Below are 22,852 nucleotides of genomic sequence, written 5' to 3' on the forward strand. Positions count from 1 at the left end.
TTCATTGGTATTTTCAGTTTTTTTTCCAGCATAACCTCACCTGTGTGACTACAGTTTTTCTTTCATTCTGACAACCAACAAGGTAAAGTAAACTGTTTTTTAAAAAGGTAATTTAGGAAGGTAAAACTAAAAGTAACAGTCAATTATACCCTGGACTCCAGAGGGTTAAACCCCTCCACTTGGCACTTAGGTCAGTCCAAGAGCCCAAACACAAAGCTCCAATTTTCTTGCAAAGATACTTCATTTTTGACAACTTGCATTTATAAAACCTTTTCTCAAATATAGCTACTTTAAATGCAAGAAGAGCCACAATCCCATTCAAACCAGTTTAAAAAGCATTGTAAACAGTTTTTTTCCCCCATTTAAAAAATCTAGATCTCCTGTTTAAGCATTTGAAGCATTTTCCAACCCAAACATTCCATCCATGTTTGACAGTTTGTCAAAGCAGAAAAGGAATACAATTCTCATATTTTTCAAGAAGAAACATGACTTTTTGCCAAGTTAACCAATTAGTCAGCCATCAATATAGCAGACAGTTATTCTGTCACCGAACTGTTTAAGCACAGTTTACAATTTTTTTCCTGGATAAACACTAATGAAAGATGTTTGGTTTAGAACAATTATCCATAATGACAGCAGTGCTAATCAGGCAAAACGTGAAAGCAGAACATTTTACAAGAACCTGGAACTCTTCAATGCAGCCTGACCAAAAAAAAAAAAAAAAAAAAGATGCTTCTTTTTTTTTATAAAATTCAACTGCAGAGCTCTCAGCAGAAATCCCGTGGCGATGGCTCAACCTTGAGTCAATCCTGCACAAGCTGGGAAAAGCATTGATACTCGAGCTCAGGACCTTATCACATAGTCGTCCCCCCGTGATGTCAACGCCTGCAACGGTTGGTTCTCGTGGTCACTGGTTGTAACAGTACCGCTACCGCTACTGAGTTTACAAACAACTGGTGGCAGCCTGATTAAACTCAGACATCTCTGGGGTCGCCCCCTTGGCTACTGTTGCACCAACTAAGCACATTCTATGCGCTCGGCCTGGAACTTCATGAAAGCCCTCTTTGAGACCACGTACATCTAATCAATGTTTCATTTACAAGGCCAACATGGACAAGTAAAACGTTGAAAATAACTACCACAAACACACAGATATGCAACTGGGTGGGAGAGAGCGCACTTGCAGTCTCAATCACTTCCACGTTAGCGGTGCACAAACCATTTAACATTATTTCCTGGAGAGAGAGCTTCTGTAGCCATAAAAATAAGGCATGTGGTATCTACCCCGTGGTGCAACATGACCTTATCTTCACAGTGGTTTCACCCAGTTTGGAGAAATAATTTCCAGATTCTGGAATGTGTTCCAGTGAATGCATTCATGTTAATTAGTTTCTCAGCAGACCCTCAGAGGCACCCCACTATGCAAGGCTGCACACAGTTAAATGCATCAGTCAGAGCGTAAACTGATTATTGCCGTCATATTAAGCCGTCAACATAGTAATAATTAGACTTTTTTTTTGTAATTATCCATATATAAATTCTGTGATGTGAAAAGCTTCTAATTCTATATTTGAAAACAGCACCACCAGAAGATCTTTGGGTACGTAACGGGGGAGATGATAGTTAGTCAGATGATAGTTTATAGTCATGGATTGGATCAGGAAAAAAAAGAGGGTGACAAATATACCAGCTTTCAATTTATTAAATAACTGAGAATAGGGAATTTTTGGACATGGGCCTAAATGAAAACAATGTTTATTTAATATTTTTAAATAATACAGAACACCTAAAATACAATCTAAAAGAAACTGAAGACTGTAAAGTGGTGGCAGGAGAGAGTGTAGTTAGACAGCATCAGATGGTGGTTTATAGGATGACTTTAGAGATGAGGAAGTAGAGAGTGAGAGCTCAACAAAGGTTCAGATGGTGGAAGCTGAAGGACAAAGACTGGTGAAATTCAGTGAGCAGGTGAGAGAGGCACTGGATGGAAGTGAAGCAATTTTAGACAACTGGAAAAGTACAGCAGATGTGCTGAGGGAGACAACCAGGAAGGTACTGGGTTTAGTGACTGTCGCAGCTCAGAATGTCGCTATGTGTACGCACGCCCGTGAATGTGACAGAGGTGTAGCAGAGAGCTCTCACGACAGACGAGCCCATAGCACCTTCACAAAAATACCAAGCTCCCCCACAGCACCTGTAGAAAAAAAAAAAAAAAAATCTCTGGAGCCGCCACTGGTTACCACGTTAACAGCAACAGTTATTGTACTGTGCCGTTTATGATAACCTGACTGGTATTGTGAGAGAAGCCCATATGCATCTAAAAAACATTTAAGTTGTTCACCGACCAACTTTTCTAAAACTTTGGAGAGAACACACAATTTAGAGATGCACCTATAGTTGTTAACTACAGAGGGATCACCGCCTTTCAGCAGGAGAAAACCATAAGCAGACTTCCATATTCTCAGAATCTCATTTTCAGAAAGAGTAAGATTAAAAATATGGAACAGAGGTTCTGCTATAAAATCTGCAGCTGTCCTCAAAAAGAAAGGCTCAAGGTTGTCAGGTCCGGCAGATTTACTTAAATCCAGCTGCTGTAAAGGCCTGTGGACCTCATCTATAGTGGGGCAGCATGGCAAAACAATTGTTCATTTTGTGATAAAAGCATGAAATTTGGCACACATATTCTAAATTAACTAATGTTTATTTTCAGATATGGAGCCATCCTGGAGCTGAGCTCGAAAGAGCTACAGGGTCAATAAAGAATTACACAGAGGTCAAAATTTAAAAATGCTCCAATCATGTTGAAAACTATACCACATTATTTGTCTGAGCATAATTCCAAAAAGGTGTAGTTTGGACTATCTATGAGTGAATGTTCTGGAGTTATGGGGTAAAAATGGTGACAAAGATCAGTTTCAGTTTGTACAGAGGTCAAAAGTTAACGCTGCTGCAATTTTGGTAAAAAGTGATGCAAATTATTGGTTGAAATAGAAGGATTCATAAATGTAATAGTTTTGACTGTGTTGAATGCTTGGTCTCCAAAGTAAAAAGGTCAAACAAGGTCGACATCCATTTGTTCAACCCATAACATAACTAAGCATGACAGATGGTGCAAACCATTCCTTTTTACAATGCTATTAACTCAACCAATAATTTTCTTCTTTTTTTTTTTTAACCAAAATTTGAGCAACTTTAACTTTTGACCCCTCTACAAACTGAACTGACCTTTGTCACCACTGGTTGCTGGTTTATTACCCCATAACTCCATGGAATTCAGTCATAGATAGTCTAAACTATACCTTTTTGGAATCATTATGATCAAGTAATAATACAATAACATGCTTTTGGGGGGCGGTATGTATTTTCAGAGTCCCTCCGTCCATGCCTAGTTGTCCAAAATGACCGATATTCGCCTGAGTTGGACGAGGGCAAATATCGGTAATATCGATAATTATTTGCATAATTATCACTCACTGAGATACACAACACGTGGAATTACATTAACAATATTTAATGTCATAGCAGGGTGGTGGCCAAGTGGTTAATGCGCTTGGTTTCAGTTCGGAAGGTTCTGGGTTCAAATCCCACCCCTGCCACATTTCTCCATGTAATGTGGAGTTGCGTCAGGAAGGGCATCCGGCGTAAAACTTGTGCCAATTCAAACATGCAGATCCACCTTGGATTTGCTGTGGCGACCCCAAGTGCAAACAAGGGAGCAGCCGAAGGGACTTACTTAATGTCATATCAAAACGCACAACACCCAGCAAACGCATACATAAAAAGTTGGCTCACTTTAACTTTTATCGTGTTGGCTGGTACCGCGCTGCTCTCCAAATACGCCAGGGCGTCCTCATCAAGCTGGCTGCTTTGGCTGCTGTTCATTGTCGTACTATCCATGAGAAAATCATCCGGAATATCCATATTGGGACGAACACACACTTCTCACCTTTTCATCTTTTCCCCTGCAGACAGTTCTTGGGCTGCGCACTATGACGTCATCAGTTTATGCACAGCAGGCGGGTATTAGGATACCCGCCTATTACTGCGGCCAAGTATGGACTGGTGGCGTAACTGTAAATCTATGCTACCGGCCCAGGAACGCCTCAGTAAGTGATAATGTGGTATAATTTTCATCACAACTGGAGGATTTTAAAATTTTGACCCTGTAGCTCATTAGAGGTCAGTCAGCTCCAGGATGGCTCCATATCTGAAAATAAACATTAGTTAATTTAGAATGTGTGTGCAAAATGCCATGCTTTTAATCACAAAATGAACAATTTTAATGTAAATTTTTAGTTAAGCTGCACCACTACTACGTCAAAAGGAGTCAGATCAAATCCTGAAGCCATAGCATTAATAGCTGGTGATAGAGGTTTTGTGTGCATAGAAGAGTTCTCACATTTTAAATAATTCATGAAAATTATTCCTATTTTGTTGTGCTAATATTTACTTATCAAGTTCCCCAAAACATGAGCTATGACATTACTTTTGTGAAAGATTGTGTTTCTCGGCCCTCGATCTGGCCAGACATGTACAGGAACGTCAAGTCCACAATGAATTTGCTTTCTGCAGTGCTGACCATTCAATAAGTGATTTCAATTTCAGCATGATTAATATCAGAATGCAAAATGGTGAAACAGGAAGTGCCTCTGTGTGGAGAAACTACATGCACTCATGAGCTCCCTCCTAGTTTAAACTTCTGAGTCCATTATGAAGCACAATCAATTGAACCCATTTTTTGTCAATACACAAATTATGGCCTTAAAGAAATAACAGGGTGGGCCACTCCAACAAGATGCAGCTGTTACATAGCGCATATCTCAAAGACAATTTATTGCTGCAAAGACTGAAGACTTCATCTCATCTAGTGTCTATAATTTTAGTCATTATAGTGCTTGACTATCACACCCTCTGAGGAAAAGAGTAAACACACAGCCACCAGAGCTCCAACTTCAACCGCTATAATATTTTTATTCTAAAATGTACATCAGTAAGCAACTCCCAAAGACATTATTCAGTGAAAAACAATTGCAACCGTCTTCTGAAATTGTAAAACCACAAGTCATGATTCTGTCTTAAATCTGCACAAAACAATAGTATCATAAAACTCTGGCACATTTTTCCTCACTGTCAAAGTATCTTTCTGACCGTGACCTTTTTCCTCTGTCAGAGCTGCACTGCAGCTCATCGGTGATAGGTTTATCTATTCGCAGACCATGTGCAAGTCCTGCAGAAGACATTAAGGCTGACCCAACAACTTGATTTTGTGCTTTCAGCCAAGCTAATGTGGCCCACCCAAATTATGCACCACTGGCCAGCAGAAAAACTGCATTCTTAAATTCATGATGCAGCCACAGCCTGCAATTATCCAATATTTTTATAACTATTAATCAACATTCCTACTAGCACAGTTAAATACTCTCATCTACTGTTTGGAGCCTTTGTTCATTTCAGAATGTGGGTTTTTCTGAAACCAGTTTAAAACCAAACTCATATCTTTGTGGAAACCCCACAGTGACTGCAAAGGTATCACCCACTTCCACAGTTATAAGGATGGCATTTCAATCTTTTAAATTTTACTGTCTATACAACCATATACAGTATATTTATACAAAGAAATGGTATTCTCCAGATATGTATTAGATGAAAGTGGTTGATTTGTGTGGTAAGAAGGTGTTATACTTGAACTTTTTGTACTGAAATATGTAGGTGGTAACCAGCTTGTATTGGGAGGAAATATTTGTTTTCTTTTAATTGTAATTATGAGCTGCTGTTGTTCAGATTTTGTTTAGAGATGAATCAATCAATCAATCAATTTTTTTATATAGCGCCAAATCACAACAAACAGTTGCCCCAAGGCGCTTGATGAATGTTTATGAACAGGCACATATGCCTGGTTTGATTCAACTTCATGGAGGGGTGTAGGCGTAGATAAGCTTTGCTTCTGCCTACGCCTTTAGGCACCGTGTACAGTGTTTATTTTTTCTCTTTGATTACTTTGAGTTTTGCTGTTGTATACGAGTGAAATTTTGTTGCATGTGTCTAATAAAGTCAATTCAATTAAAAAAAAAAAAAAAGTGTCGTCCATGTGGGCATTTGCCTCCGTCCACTACTTGTAGAGCAATGCACCACACCTTTTACACTCTCTTTGCAGGTAGTGAGTCCATACGATGGGGACACCATGTTGTTTTTTCGGGCACCAGGCACTCACCTGAGAGCCCCCCCCACCAGGTCTGGCTCCAGGAGGTGGCCCCAGTTTCCTAATCTGGGCAAGGTGATTCTATAATCATCTGTTTTAGTGTATCGCCCTGTGTTGGTCTCCTCACATGGGTCCAATGTGCCAAGGGTGGCCAAATCAGGAGCCAATGCTCCAGACAATACCCAGGACCGCACAAAGCCCTCCACCGTGATAAAGTGAATGAATGAATGAATTTATCTGGCACACAGACTCAACAATAACAAAAAATTGATACACAAGACAATTCCACAGTGACATGCGCAACCAAAAGGGGGTGAGCAGAAGCAAAGCTTATACAACCCCTAGCAATAATTATGGAATCACCGGCCTCGGAGGATGTTCATTCAGTTGTTTAATTTTGTAGAAAAAAAGCAGATCACAGACATGACAAAACTAAAGTCATTTCAAATGGCAACTTTCTGGCTTTAAGAAACACTATAAGAAATCAGGAAAAAAAACTGTGGCAGTCAGTAACGGTTACTTTTTTAGACCAAGCAGAGGGGAAAAAATATGGACTCACTCAATTCTGAGGAATAAATTATGGAATCACCCTGTAAATTTTCATCCACAAAACTAACACCTGCATCAAATCAGATCTGCTCGTTAGTCTGCATCTAAAAAGGAGTGATCACACCTTGGAGAGCTGTTGCACCAAGTGGACTGACATGAATCATGGCTCCAACACGAGAGATGTCAATTGAAACAAAGGAGAGGATTATTAAACTCTTAAAAGAGGGTAAATCATCATGCAATGTTGCAAAAGATGTTGGTTGTTCACAGTCAGCTGTGTCTAAACTCTGGACCAAATACAAACAACATGGGAAGGTTGTTAAAGGCAAACATACTGGTAGACCAAAGAAGACATCAAAGCGTCAAGACAGAAAACTTAAAGCAATATGTCTCAAAAATCGAAAATGCACAACAAAACAAATGAGGAACGAATGGGAGGAAACTGGAGTCAACGTCTGTGACCGAACTGTAAGAAACAGCCTAAAGGAAATGGGATTTACATACAGAAAAGCTAAATGAAAGCCATCATTAACACCTAAACAGAAAAAACAAGGTTACAATGGGCTAAGGAAAAGCAATCGTGGACTGTGGATGACTGGATGAAAGTCATATTCAGTGATGAATCTCGAATCTGCATTGGGCAAGGTGATGATGCTGGAACTTTTGTTTGGTGCCGTTCCAATGAGATTTATAAAGATGACTGCCTGAAGAGAACATGTAAATTTCTACAGTCATTGATGATATGGGGCTGCATGTCAGGTAAAGGCACTGGGGAGATGGCTGTCATTACATTATCAATAAATGCACAAGTTTACGTTGATATTTTGGACACTTTTCTTATCCCATCAATTGAAAGGATGTTTGGGGATGATGAAATCATTTTTCAAGATGATGATGCATCCTGCCATAGAGCAAAAACTGTGAAAACATTCCTTGCAAAAAGACACAGTGTCGATGTCATGGCCTGCAAATAGTCCGGATCTTAATCCAATTGAAAATCTTTGGTGGAAGTTGAAAAAAATGGTCCATGACAAGGCTCCAACCTGCAAAGCTGATCTGGCAACAGCAATCAGAGAAAGTTGGAAGTCCATGCCTCAGAGACTGCAAGCTGTTATAAAAGCCAGAGGTGGTGCAACAAAATACTAGTGATGTGTTGGAGTTTTCTTTTGTTTTTCATGATTCCATAATTTTTTCCTCAGATTGAGTGATTGCTCCAAGTGGAGGAGTTCACGTATGTTGGGTTCTTGTTCACAAGTGGGGGGTAAGTTGGCGCTTGAGATCGATAGACTGACTGGGGCTGTGCCTGATGTTTTACAAATGCAGAAACAAGCGTCAGAAATGAGAGTGTATCTGCGCTTACACTCCAGGACAGGATGAGAAGCTTGAATATCTGTGTACAGCCACTGCTTCTTCTGGCTTCTTTCATTGAAAGCAGTCAGTTGAGGTAGTTCAGGTATCTGGTGAGGGTTTGTCAGGCAGCTCCAAATGGGAGGAGACCCCAGGGAAGACCCAGTACATGTTAAAGAGATTATATTTCCCAAGCTGCCTTGAGAACACATCAGGATCCCCCAGGAAGTGTTAGAGCAGTTGGCAGAAGATAGGGAAGTGTGGGTTGAGCTGCTTTGTCTAGTGTCGCCGTGACCCAGACAAGCATCAGAAAACAAATGAATGAATGAATATATAAACATTTTCAGGATTTACCACAAAGCCATTTCTCAAAAGACAGAAAGAGGGAAAGTGGAGAAGACAGAGGGTGAGAAAAAAAATAACTTCAGCAGAACCAGTGGTCTGGTTTTGAAACATGAACTGGTGCCGTGCATCACAGCATTCGACATACTTCTCCATCAATATTTCACCTGCATATTGCCTACACACGGTAGTGTCCACAAAACACTCAATGGGCCTCATGTATCAAAGTTGCGCACTTGTGGCGTAAATTTACGGTGTAAATTTGAAGTACACCAAAGCTGCCGTGAGATGTATCAAGCAGTGCGCACCTGCCCATTTCCAGCGTACGCCTGACGCGACCTTGATAAATGCGGCGGGTGAAAACAATTGTAATTATAATAAACACGCCCATAAATATTCAGACTCCGCTTCAGACACACCTCCATTTTACGAAATGGAAGCCAGGAAGACGGCAAAGAAAAAGAACTCCACCAATCACGACGCGTGCCAAAAGAGCGTCAAAAGCGGCCATCGTATTAATTGTTTTGTAGTATAATCAAAAAAGTGTTACAGTGGTCCCTCGTTTATCGCAGGAGTTACGTTCTAAAAAATAGCCCGTAATACGTGAAACCGCGACGTAGTCAGTGTTATTTTTTACAATTATTATAGACGTTTTAAAGCTGTAAAAACCCTGTAAAACCACTTTATACACTTTCTCAATCAGGCATGAACATTTTCTCACTTTTCTCTCGTGTGTAAACACTCTCAAAGTTCAAACCTGAGTAGAAAAATCAGACCAACCTGTTTTCAGGCCCAAACATTTGTTTAAGAAATAAAAATAGAACGTTTTCCTATAATTATGATGGCTTTTAGAACTAACAAATTAAATTTTAACGATCAACGTACGAGGTTGGACACATAAGAAATTATTAATAGTGACTGACCAGTATTTCACAGATCGCACCTCTGCGTCCTGACGCAGCGCCTTTTTCCACTCACACCTCGCTGCAGGTGTCTGTTTCCAAGTGACAAACACAGTTATGAGTAGTTGTTGGCGCTCTTTTTTTCTTCTGGGTGAGAAGATTCTTATAAACAGACACGCAGAACACAGAACACTGTAAAAAAAAAAAAAAAGGCATGCAAAATTGGACTAAAAACTCCGCGAAACGGCGAGGCCGCGAAAGGTGAACCGCGTTATAGCGAGGGACCACTGTATTCTCTTTTCACATGTCAATAATTCTTGACATGTGGATATTTGCTCGCTCAATTAATAAGACACGCCTAATTTTTCAGATTTCTTTATTCTTAAAATGTATTTATTTATTTTATTGTAACAAACGAATGGAGACAACACAACCTGGTTGCAGCACGGGCGAAGGGAATGACAACACTACAGTTGTAATTATCAATTTCATTGTCTAAAACGATCACACCACATAAAGTTAAGCTCAGCGCTGCTCTGGCTCCAGGCTCTGGAGAAAAAGGCGAGCAGCGCTTTCTTTGTGGTCAGCGCTGTGGCCACGTATCGTGCTCGAGACCAGCAATCCTGCAAAAGCGGGATTTGTATTGATTATTATGTAGTATAATCAGGAAAGTGTTATTTATGTAACATATGCATTGATTTGTATGATGGCACTGTTTATCAGGCCGATCATATTCATTTTTATGTGGATTCCAGCGCTGGTTCATTTTGGTGTATAATTTACGCCACCTCTCGACCTGGTGTATATTTTCAGCGCAGCGTACGCCAACGACCACATTGATAAATGCCAAGTGGCGCAGCCGTTTTGGCGTACACCCCATATACGCTCAAATATCGCTGTACGCACGTTGATACATGAGGCCCAGTGAATAAATGCATACAATATGATGTTGGTACCATGAAGCAAGCCATAATACAAGGCATAAACACTTGTCTTGGGTTTTGGCATTTGTTTAGATCAACAACTGAAGAACATGACACCAAAAAAAGCATGTTTGATGCAGTTTGGAAAAGGCCACGTGTAGTATTTCTGTGTGCATAATCCAATACGCGGGTGTCCCAGTGCTCCTGCGGCACACAGGTGTAGAGTACATAATGTTTTCTTGCAACAGGAAACACCACCAACACAGCAGACATTGTATTTATGCCATAAAACTGCATCGCTTGGAGAACAGATTCTGATTTTGCTGGAAGAACTGATTCCATTTTAGCGTAGATTGTCATCTCATTTTTAATAAACAACTACTTTTCTGTTCTTTTTCTTCCTTTTACCACTTTACCATTGTTTCAAGAACTGGCTTTATGACATCACAAATAAGTAAAACAAATAGACCCCTGCAGCTATCTGTCATCTTGGTTGGCAGGAATGAATCTTTCTGGTTGCCACAACAACAAGCAAAATTCAATTACATTTTTAAACACTGTCTCATTGCAAACGTTGTGGCTTCATGTTCAGCATATGGCGACACCATTCAGTTTGAGAAAAATAAGACTTTTGTTCTGCAGTTTGCATGTTCTCCCCGTGTTTGTGTGGGTTCCCTACATTACTTGAATTGGAAACTTTAAATTGTCCGTAGGTGTGCGCACGCATGAATGTGTTTGTTTGTCTGCATGTGGCTCTGCGACAGACTGGTGTCCTGTCCAGGGTGTACCCTGCCTCATGCCCTATGCCTGTTGGGATAGGTTCCAGCCCCTCGTGACCCTTAACTGGAGTAGAAAATGGACAGCTCGACTTTTGTTCTACTGATTTCCAACAGTTTGAGAGACAAGTGCTAAATGATTGCAGCAAAGTGTCAGGGGAGCTGGGAGCCACTTTCAAAAAGCAGGCTAATTTTGCCAATATTTCCCCAACACTAACTTTTTCATTTGAACACCATCAGATAAGTACGATAAAGCTGGAAAAAAGGCATAGTTCTAATTTTTAAGCCTCATACAGGCTGCAGGATTCCATCCCTGTTGAGACAGTGTGCTTGTGCCATGTTGCAGGTTCATAGATAAATTATTGTCTTCTTCATGTGCGATCATTTGTTCCTTTCTACAAAATTTAGTCAATTAATTAAGTGTTTCAATCAATATAATGCCAGACCTGTTGCTGCTCTTCTAGTCTCAGCTGCTGGTTAGGTGTCCACAGGATGTGTTCTTCATTGTGATACTTTAACAGTGAAAAATTTACAGACCAGAATTAATTACCGTTGGGTCACTTTCAGACTGGATATATGCACATACAGGTCTGGAGAAGAGCCCTACAGGTAAATTTTGGCTCGATTCTGTATTATTTGGTCTCCAGTCATTTTAGACGCGGTGGCAAGCTGAACTGGTTTTACTTGATGGTTGTGCAGTTCCTGAACAAAGGGCATTGTGTTAAATTATCCATGCAGACTGTCTGGATTCTGCATGCCAACTAATGAACATATTACCACAAATCATTCCTCAGCTTTACCACCCACAGAGAGGCAGATTTGTGTTTGTGCTTTACCATAATGATATCCCTACTTGTGTTCGAACAGGCAGATCTATCTTCAGTCTTGTCAACCAACATAGGAGCATTGAAGATCACACAAGTTCACAGGTTCTATGGTTTAAAGCTCCTCCTCTGTCAGTTGACAAATGGAATATTGTCTAGCCATGCTCAGGGATTTTTTTTTTTTTTTTGGAGGGGGGGCAGCCTAAAATTAAGTACACTAACATTTGCCCAAATTCTCTCTAGCAACCTTTTTGTACAAGTAAATGGTAGTTCCAACTACCTGTAACATCCTGCGGCGTGTCAGTTCCCACCACACATTTGAACAGTATTCTGTTATTAATCTTGGTTTACATTATTAGCTCAAGGTGCAATTTATAATTCTTATCAATTCCTCCAAGGACTCTGAATAATTTATGCACAGCTGTGTGACTGTTAGCCAACTTTAATTAAACTTAAAGGCAACAGGGGTCCATCCATCCATTTTCTTCCACTTCATCCGGAGTCGGGTCGTGGGGGCAGCATGTCAAGCAAAGCCGCCCCGACCTCACGATCCACACACACCTCCCCCAGCTCCCTCTGGGGAAACCCAAGCCACCCAAGAGACGTAGTCCCTCCAGTCACCCTATCTCTAAGGGAGCCCCCAGCCACCCTGCGGAGGAAACTCATCTCGGTTGCTTGTACTCGCGATCTCGTTCTTTCCGTCATGAGCCAAATCTCATAACCATAGGTGAGGGTCGGAACGTAGATCGATCCGTAAATCGAGAGCTTTGCCCCCCTACTCTGCTCTCTCTTCACCACGATGGTCCGATACAGCGTCCACATACCGATCCATCTATCGATCTCACGCTCCATCCGTCCCTCGCTCGTGAACAAGACCCCGAGATACTTAAACTCCTCCACTTGAGGCAAGGACACTCCACCAACCTGAAGAGGGCAAGGCACCTTTTTCCGGTCAAGAACCATGGCTTTGGAGGTGCTGATTTTCATCCCAGATGCTTCACACTCGGCTGCAAACCACCCCAGTGCACGCTGAAGGTCCTGATTTGACGAAGCTAACAGAACCACATCGTCCACAAACAGCAGAGGTGAGATTCTGTGGTTCCCAAACCAGACCCCCTCTACACCCTGGCTGCGCCTAGAACCGGTGACAAAGGGCTAGAGCCTGACCGATATATCGGCCAGCCGATATTATCGGTCTATATAAGCCCTTTTCAAAGTTCTCACTATCGGCCGAAATTTTGCCGATAGAACGCCAATAATTTCTCATAAACAGAACAGTTACTGAAATAATGTTTGTGTCGGCAATGTAAAATGTCCTTGCACCGTTTGTCCAGTGGATGGAGCTCTGACTCCATTCAACTAAGAGCTGCTTACACCCCTGCTTAAATGTGTTCATCACCGGCCCCCGTAGTTCACCGTCACACTGCACTGATCGGCTGACAAAAGCATACAAGTACGTTTAGAAGGATCTATATCCTTATCCTGAACCTATATCTAAGTTGCAGCAACAAGAGGTACAAGATCAGATGTATTTCACAACTCTTTCTAAGGATATGTATTTGCTAATTTCACAAAGGTTTAATTCTTGATTGCATTTTTTTGAACTTGAAAATTCTTCTCTGTTATAAAGTTAATCAATATGAGGACAAAGCTTCAGCTTTTAGCTCATACCTTTTTTGTTAAGGGTCCAAAAAAAGAACATTTTATTAATTTAAAATAATATAATATAATATATCGGCTGATTTATCAGCTCTCGGCAAATCAGCCGATTTATCGATTATTGCCATTTTTTTCATCCAAATATTGTTATCGGCATCGGCCTCAAAAAATCCATATCGGTCGGGCTTTACAAAGGGCAGCCCTGACAGAGGCCAACGTGCACTGGAAACAGGTTTGACTTACTACCGGCAATGTAACCAAGTCCTGCTTGGTTTACAAGCCAAATGATCACTTTGCAGGTCTCGACAGTTGAGACCTGGTGAAGTAATCAATTTATTTCAGTTTATTAATTTATATAGTGCCCATCTCACACATAGTTGCCCCAAGGCGCTTCACATAACACACAATTTATGACAACACAAAGTAAAATCAACAGGTCTCAAGTGATGATTGAAATCTTGGAACAAATTTGATTTAAAAATGCAGAGAGTCATAAACACATCAAAATATAATACTGGTGAGAAAAAAGTTAAGGAAAAGGCAAGCTACAACTTTAAAATAAAGAAGAAGACAAAAAAAGGTGGGGGAACATGTCCCCATGTCCCCGCTGCCCCAAGTTCCTACACCCATGAACAGGGTTGTTCCAAACTGCTGTCATCCCATCATTCTACAATCTTTTTACCAAACTAAATTACAGCTCAGAGGTCAGTCACCTCCTGCACCAACTGTGCCATAAAAAAGTCGAACATGACTGAGTGAAAGGAAAAAAAACAACTCCCTGGCGTGTCTGTTCGTCTTTTGATCTTGAGCACGTGTATGTCAGAGGCAAAGAATTTAAGGTTAACCTGCTCTCAGATGGGTTCCCATTTTGCAGTATTCCTGCACCACCACATGCACTCACTAAAACATGCATTTTAAAACACGAAGGTGAACACGTGCAGAAATTGCGCCGGTGTCACCATGAGGAGGATGATAAAAGGAAATCAGAAAACCTGGCCGTGGCTACCGGTCCTGACAAGATTTTGGCGTATTTTGGTCTCTACAATATTGCGACATTGAATTTGAATCCGTCTTTTCCAAAAACCTGTTTAACTATTAAGCGGGCTGCAGGCTACATGTGCGCGCACTTGCTAAATGTAATTAACGCCTTCAAATCCCAAGATAATGTAGTCTTAAAGCAACAGAGTGTTTACCACACAGACTTCGCTGTTATTTTTTTAATTAGTTTTACATACAGCAGAATAGGCGTGAAGGACGTCCGCCAAACTCAATTGAGATTTGTGCACATTTACTTAATGTTCAGCTATTCCGTATTATTAGCACCAATTTGATACGTTTCATCTCACTTGTAGACATTTAATATCTCACTTGTACATCCAATACGATAGACATAATTCTTGCAGAGTTTAAGAGGCATTTACAGTAATTAAATTTAAAGTTTGATAAAACAGTGTTTCCTTCCAATGAGTTGTTACGGAGTACGAGGATGGCGTACTTCGAGGGAACAGATGAACTGAGTCGAAACCTGAAGTCAAACTGGTGTCCTTTTCGATATCAGGTGTACGCCGAATTCAACAGACGCCCTTCACCTTTTCTTCAAATACATACACCACACTTCACCGGGTCTGCACTCTCGCCCAGAAGCGAACAACTCCAGAATGTCAAGATTTATGAGCGGAGTTTGTGACACTGTTAACTCTGTACAAGTGAGGACAGCATGAGAATTATTCTGGCAGCGGAAAAAAAAAGTCAGCTTACTTTCTGTGCAACACATCCCATCACGAACAGCAGATAGGCTGTGATAAAAACTTGCGTCCCGAGAGACGTTGCGAAGCTCATTTTGGTCTGGTGGTGCAGTTTTCTGCAGTGAACCGTATCCTACTGCTCTTGTCTGATTCACCTGAGGTGTCGGGAGCGCGCTTCCATCGGTCACGGGCGAACTGTGAAGTGAAGTGCCGGAGCAGAGCCCGAAATACTTCATGAACTGAGTGCAAAGCAACGACAAACATTAAAAAAAGTAGTGTTTCATTAAGGATTGTGTATTTGAATTATTATTTATAATGAAATGTAAAATTTTAGGTTTTGTTTTGTATCAGATTGCATCCACTGCAGGCTGCGTCATAATATTAAAAGTAAAAAGGTGTAGCTAGACAAAAAAAAAAAAAAAAAACTAGTAAAAAAGGATTGTAATTTATAGCAACACGAATTAAAGCAAAAAGAAAACATTGTTAACATAAAAACCTCTGTACTGTGCAACAAATTAAGTTTTAGGAAGCTGTCTGGATGCTATGTATTTATTTATTTGCTTGCTTGTTTGTTTGTTGCTGGCCTAACTGAGACCTCCATACTTGGTTTCTTTCCTTTCTTTCAGAAAAGATGTTTTCTCAAGTACAGCAGAGGGCGATGTTTCACCAAAACACAATTTGGAAATGAATGAAAGACATTTAATATATATATATATATATATATATATATATATATATATATATATATATATATATATATATATATATATATTAAATAAAGCTGATTGTGCTCAAAACTAATCATCTCTTATTTGCACCAAATTTCTGCTCATTTGTTTTTGAGCTATTCTGTTAACAGACTAACAAACAGAGAAGAAAGATGGGGAGAAAATGCATAAAATAATGAATATACCCATGTAATATAGATTTAAATAAAATCATTTACGTCTGTGTTCCAACTCCAACCACATTTCGCCTTTTATAATGTGACCCTATACGGTGCATATGGAAAGTATTCACCGTGCTTCACTTTTTCCACATTTTATGTCACATACAGCCTTATTCAAAAATGGATGAAATTCTGTTTTTTACTTCAAAATTCTACACACAATACCCCATAATGACAATGTGAAAAAAAAACGTTTTTGAGATTTTTGCAAATTTATTAAAAATTAAAAATTAAGAAATCACATGTAAACACAGTGCCATTTGGTATTTCACACATTTTAATTTGTTTGTCATTTCAAATGCAAAAAAATGAAAGCAAATCTCTACAACTTGATATAAATTAATTAAAAATCTAAAAGCCAAGATCATGGGTTGCATAAGTAATGTAACACTTTGGTATAATACCTGTAAATGGGGCTGGGGCTGTGGATGTTCTGAGAGAGACAGGAAGAGACTCATCATTTGCACCCAATAGAGGTGGTAGGTGAGAGGAAGATGTTAACTAAGCTGACATAAATTACGGACAACCCCTCTCACCCCTTACATGAGACTGTGGGAGCCTTAAGCAGCTCCTTCAGTAATAAATTGCTGCACACTCAGTCCAAAACAAAACACCTCAGGTCATTTATTCTAGTTGCTGTAATACCTCAAAATGTTTTTAGCACTATAACCACCTGCTGATTTTGCACAACTTCTTCCAGCTGTTGTGCTTTATTACATGCACAACTGTGCAATTTATCCTGTGAAAATTTTTTACTATATCTATATATACTTATACATACTCACTTATATTCTTTTTTTATTTTATTTAGTACAGTATGACTCTTGCTGCTGCAACAAACGATTTTCCCCACTGTGGAGTCAATAAAGTTTCTTATCTTAACTTATTTTTCATAAATAATCCATTTTATTGCCAGTTTTTTCAGACAAGTCAGGGGATGATACATGAACATTTCCAAGTGACTAAAAATGTCTTGGATGTTATTTACATCAGTTATGAAGAAATACAAACAGTATGGCACTCTAGAGTAAATCTGTGTGGAGAAGTGTTCTAAAAAACTGAGTGACTGTGTAAGAAGGCGACGAGTGAGGAAAGCCACCAAGACACCCAGACAATCTAGAAGAAGTTATATGCTTCTGTGGCTGTGATTGGAGAAATTGTGCATAGCGCATGTTTTGCATTTTGTATCACAATTTATACAGCTTCATGATGAAGTGGTACAGAGGAGGGTTTTCTTTCACCAAAATATCAGATCTAGGTTTGCATCTCAGATGTAACTTCTGGCAAATTGTAGCTGAACTTTCAGGTCTTCTTTTTAAGAAAATCCTCCTCTATACCACTTCATCTTGAAGCTGTATAACTGGGGAAACAAAATGCAACACAGTGAGAAACATCTAGACTTTCAAGTCCAGACTTAAGACGTACTTATTTTCCCTTTCATATGGCTAGCATACTGGTACAGTTTTGTTTTACGCTTTTTACTCTTTTAATTCATTTATTAGTAATTGGAGCGGGCTGCGGCCTCAACTTTACCTAAATTCTGGGTCTTTTAGTGAAGTTTAGGGCTAGTAGCCGGCGATCACCTTAGTATTTCTTCTGTTTTTCTTGTTGTTTAATGCTGGCAAATTATACAGTATTTTTGTCTTTCTGATGCCTGATTCTGTTTTTTCTCTCTGTTTAAGGTGCAGCTCCATCCAGAGATGGGAGTTGTATTCGTGTTGGCGATCCTCCTGTCCTGTGCGCCAATAGCATTTCTTGTATATTCGACGGGAATTGTTCTGTAATTTATGTTTGTAGCATGGCCCAAGCAGAGGGTCACCCCTTTGAGTCTGGTCTGCTTGAGGTTTCTTCCTCAGAGGGAGTTTTTCCTTACCACTGTTGATCTGGGGGTTGGTAAGGTTAGACCTTACCTGTGTGAAGCGCTTTGAGCCAACTCTGTTGTGATTTGGCGCTATATAAATGAAAATAAATTGAAAATGAAATTGAAATGCCTCACATTCACCCCGATGTGAGGGTGCTGCCATACAAGGTACTCACTGCACACCAGGAGCAACTAGGGGATTAAGGACCTTGCCCAAGGGCGCTTAGTGATTTTCTGGTCAGGGTGGGATTGGAACCGAGGACCCTCTGGTCCAATCCCATATTCAGTATTAAACTACAACATGTTAAACTACAACCCCAAATCAGAAACAGTTGGGAAAAAATGGAAAAAGCTATAGAAATAAACAAATCCTTACATTTATTTTTACTTCTATTTCATTACAGACAGTATGATATGAACCCAAGATATTTCATGTTTTGTGTGCTCAGCTTAATTAATTTGTTAATATACATCAATTCATGTATTTAAGTTCAGCAGCACATTCCTATATATATATATATATATATATATATTTCTTGAGACACATCAGGGAATGGCTACATGAATGTTCCCAAGTCACTGAACATATTCTTGGACTTCATTTACATCAGTCATTGAGAAATAAAATTAGTAAAGTGCTGTATGGTAAATCTGTGGCAAGCAGACAGTTCTTAAATATTTAGTCACTGTGCTGGAAGGAAACTAGTGAGGGAAGCCACCAAGACACACAGACAATTCTGAAGGAGTTATAGTCTTCTGTAGTTGTGGTTGTGGTTGGAGAAACTGTGCAGAATGCAAATTTTGTCTGTTGCATCACTGGTGAAACAGCTTCATGGTGAAGTGGGATCCAGGAGACTTTTCTTTAAACAGACCCTGCAAAATTTCACCTGCAGTTTGCCACATGGCACATAATTTAATCTGTTTTCATGTTTTGTACTCCACTCCAACATGTGAATGGGGATGCAAAAGACATCTGGGAATGTTGCACCATTCCCATTTTGTCCAAGGTTTTTGACTTCACTGGTCAGTCTAATGAATTTCTACGGAGCCCTGGAAGTGTCATCGCAAAATGTTTTGCATGTGGAAAGAATGTGTGCACGTTTTATTATACTGTGCGCTCATTTTATTATATTGTGCGCTCGTTTTATGATATTGTGCACATGTTTTAAGCATTGTTTGAGTAAAACAAGGGCACAATCTACTTAAATGTGGCCACAAATTGTAAAACATTGTCTTGACACATAAATGTTGGCTATTAGCCAACAAACCAGGAGACAGTGTGATACATTTCCCCATTAGAAATGGATCTGCATGGTTAGAGTATATATGGGCGCACAAGGACATATAGAGACCTGTAGCTACCCAGCATGGCATCATTAGAATTAGAATTAAAGGAAAATGTGCGCATGTTTTATTAATTCAAGGGCTAATTAAAGGAAAAGGTGCGCACGTTTTATTAATTCGAGGGCTCAATTAACCCTTGTGTGTTGTTTGGGTCTGTGGGACCCATTTTCACTTTTGTTCCAAAGAAAAACAGTCTTCTTCTTATCCTTGCGGCTGTTCCCATTAGGGGTCGCCACAGCAGATCAATTGTTTCCATCTCGCCCTGTCCTTTGTATCTTCCTCTGTCACACAAACCCCCTGCATGTCTTCCCTCAGCACATCCATAAACCTGCTCTTTGGCCTCCCTCTTCTCCTCCTGCCTGGTGGCTCCATCCTCAGCATCCTTCTCCCTATATACCCTGGGTCCCTCCTCTGCACATGTCCAAACCATCTCAGTCTCGCCTCTCTGACTTTGTCTCCAAACCGTCCCACCTGAGCTGTCCCTCTGATATGTTCATTCCTAATCTTGTCCATTCTCGTCACTCCCAAAGAGAATCTCAACATCTTCAGCTCTGCCACCTCCAGCTCTGCCTCCTGTCTTTTTGTTAGTGCCACCGTCTCTAAACCATACAACATAGCTGGTCTCACTACTGTCTTGTAAACTTTCCCCTTCACTCTTGCTGATATTCTTTGGTCACAAATCACTCCTGCCACCTTTCTCCACCTACTCCACCCTGCCCGCACTCTCTTCTTCACCTCACCACTTTTAACAGTTGACCCCAAATATTTAAACTCATCTACTTTCACCACTTCTACTCCTTGTAACTGCACTATTCCACTGGGCTCCCGCCCATTCACACACATGTACTCAGTCTTGCTCCTACTGACTTTCATTTCCCTTCTCTCCAGAGCATATCTCCACCTCTCCAGACTAGACTCAACTTGCTCTCTGCTCTCACTACAGATCACAAAGTCATCTGCAAACATCATAGTCCATGGGGACTCCTGTCTGATCTCATCCGTCAACCTGTCCATCTCTATCACCAACAAGAAAGGAGTCAGAGCTGATCCTTGATGTAATCCCACCTCCACCTTGAATGAGTGTGTCATTCCTACTGCGCATCTTACCGCTGTCACACTATTCTTGTACATGTCCTGCACTACCCTAACATACTTCTCTGCCACTCCAGACTTCCTCATACAATACCACAGCTCTTCTCTTGGCACCCTATCATAAACCTTTTCTAAGTACACAAACACACAATGTAACTCTTTCTAGCCTTCTCTGTACTTCTCCATCAGTATTCTCAGAGCAAACATTGCATCTGTAGTGCTCTTTCTCAGCATGAAACCATATTGCTGCTCACAGATCTTCACCTGTTTTCTAAGCCTAGCTTCTACTACTCTTTCCCATAACTTCATGCTATGGCTCATCAACTTTATACACATCACCCTTGTTCTTGAAAATAGGAACCAGCACACTTCGTCTCCAGTCCTCAGGCATCCTTTCACTTTCCAAGATTTTATTAAACAATCTGGTTAGAAACTCCACTGCCATCTCTCCTAGACATTTCCATGCCTCCACTGGAATGTCATCTGGACCAACTGCCTTTCCATTCTTCATCCTCTTCATAGCAGCCCTCACTTCTTCCTTACCAATCTCTTGTACTTCACCTACTCTTGTACTGACTTACTCTCACCATAACATCCAGCCTTTGCTCTTGCTCATTTTCTTCATTCATCAGCTCTTCAAAATATTCCCTCCACCTTCTCAGCACGCACTCCTCACTTGTCAGCACATTACCATGTGCATCTTTTACCACCCTAACCTGCTGCACATCCTTTCCAGCTCTGTCCCTTTGTCTGGCCAATCAGTACAAGTCCTTTTCTCCTTCCTTACTATTCAACTTCTTGTACAGCTCGCAATATGCCTTTTCCTTTGCTTTTGCCACTTCTCTTTTTGCCTTACGCTGCATCTCCTTGTACTCCTGTCTACTTTCTTCATCTCTCCGACTATCCCAAAATGTTTTCGCCAACCTCTTTCTCCTTATGCTTTCCTGGACCTCTTCATTCCATCACCAAGTCTCTTTGTCTTCCTTCCACTGTCCAGATGTCATATCCAGTACTGTCCTAGCTGTCTCCCTCACCACATCTGCAATACTTTTCCAGTTGTCCAAAATTGCTTCCCTTCCAACCAGTGCTTGTCTCACCTGCTCGCTAAATTTCACACAACAGTCTTCCTCCTTCAGCTTCCACCATCTGATCCTTTGTTGAAAAGGACACATCTTCTTCTGTTCTTCTTCTTTACTTCTAAAGTCATCCTACAAACAACCATCCCATGCTGTCTAACGACACTCTCTCCTGCCACCACCTTACAGTCTCTGATTTCTTTTAGCTTGCATTTCCTATAAAGAATGTAGTCCACCTGTGTGCACCTTCCTCCACTTTTATATGTTATCCTGTGCTCCTCCCTTTTCTTAAAGTAGGTATTCACCACAGCCATTTTCATCCTTTTTGCAAAATCGACTACCATCTGTCCTTTCCCATTCCTATCCTTGATACCATATCTACCCATTACTTCCTCATCACCTCTGTTCCTTTCACCAACATGCCCATTGAAGTCCGGTCCTATTACTACTCTTTCATGATTGGGCACACTCTCCACCACCTCATCTAACACACTCCAGAAATCTTCTTTCTCCTTCATCTCACAACCTACCTGTGGGGCATATGCACTGATGATATTCATCATCACCCCTTCAATAAAGATCTGGGCTGCTTGTGATGCAACTTCATCATATGCTTGGAACTTGCAAGTTTACACAGGGAAGCCGCATGGAGGAGCTCCTGAAAAAAAATCAAGACATAGTCGTCCTGGACCTGACTCAAGGACTCAGTGGACACAACATCGCATGTGATGATTTTTTTACTTCACACAAGCTGGGACAGGAGCTGCTACCAGCAGCAGCCCAGTCTCACTTTTTTTTTCGTGCTCCCGTCACAAAATGATATGCAACACACACACAACAAAACTCTGCCCCTCATGTGCTGTATAGGCTGGTACGGAAAAGCAATGTGTTCAAAAATATATATGTTTTGTGCACTGTAACCTGGTTGAATACCGTTAAAGTTGAATGAAGTTCAGAGATATCAAAAATTAATTATGACAATTCTGAGACCATTTGTAAATTTGTTCTAGGCAAACCACTCAAGGGTGATTCTTTAACTACGGGCACTATTGGCCTTGTAAATGTAATTTCCACCACACCATTGCCTTACAATATAAAGCGCCTTGGGGCAACAGTTTGTTGTGATTTGGCACTATATACATGTGCTCTGATGTCACTGTTTATCTCCATAGAAACTACCCAAACAATCTTTCATACAAACTGTTTAAAGGGGCAATAGTGTTGTGGTGGAAATTACGGCAATGGTGTGGGACAACTACATTTT

General features: G+C 40.5%; 1 protein-coding gene across 1 annotated transcript in view; it reads right to left on the bottom strand.

The window, feature by feature from the left end:
• si:dkey-112e17.1 overlaps positions 1 to 15,433 on the bottom strand; it is a 114,709-nt gene extending 99,276 nt beyond the window's left edge. Inside the window, exon 1 of the mRNA XM_034169603.1 lies at positions 15,280 to 15,433. Within this exon, the coding sequence (XP_034025494.1) occupies positions 15,280 to 15,360 (81 nt within the window). The 5' untranslated portion in view covers positions 15,361 to 15,433. The remainder of the gene's footprint in view (positions 1 to 15,279) is intronic.
• Between the last annotated feature and the right edge of the window lie 7,419 nt (positions 15,434 to 22,852).

This window comes from Thalassophryne amazonica, chromosome 5, assembly GCF_902500255.1.
Source record: "Thalassophryne amazonica chromosome 5, fThaAma1.1, whole genome shotgun sequence".
Taxonomy (NCBI): Eukaryota; Metazoa; Chordata; class Actinopteri; order Batrachoidiformes; family Batrachoididae; genus Thalassophryne; species Thalassophryne amazonica.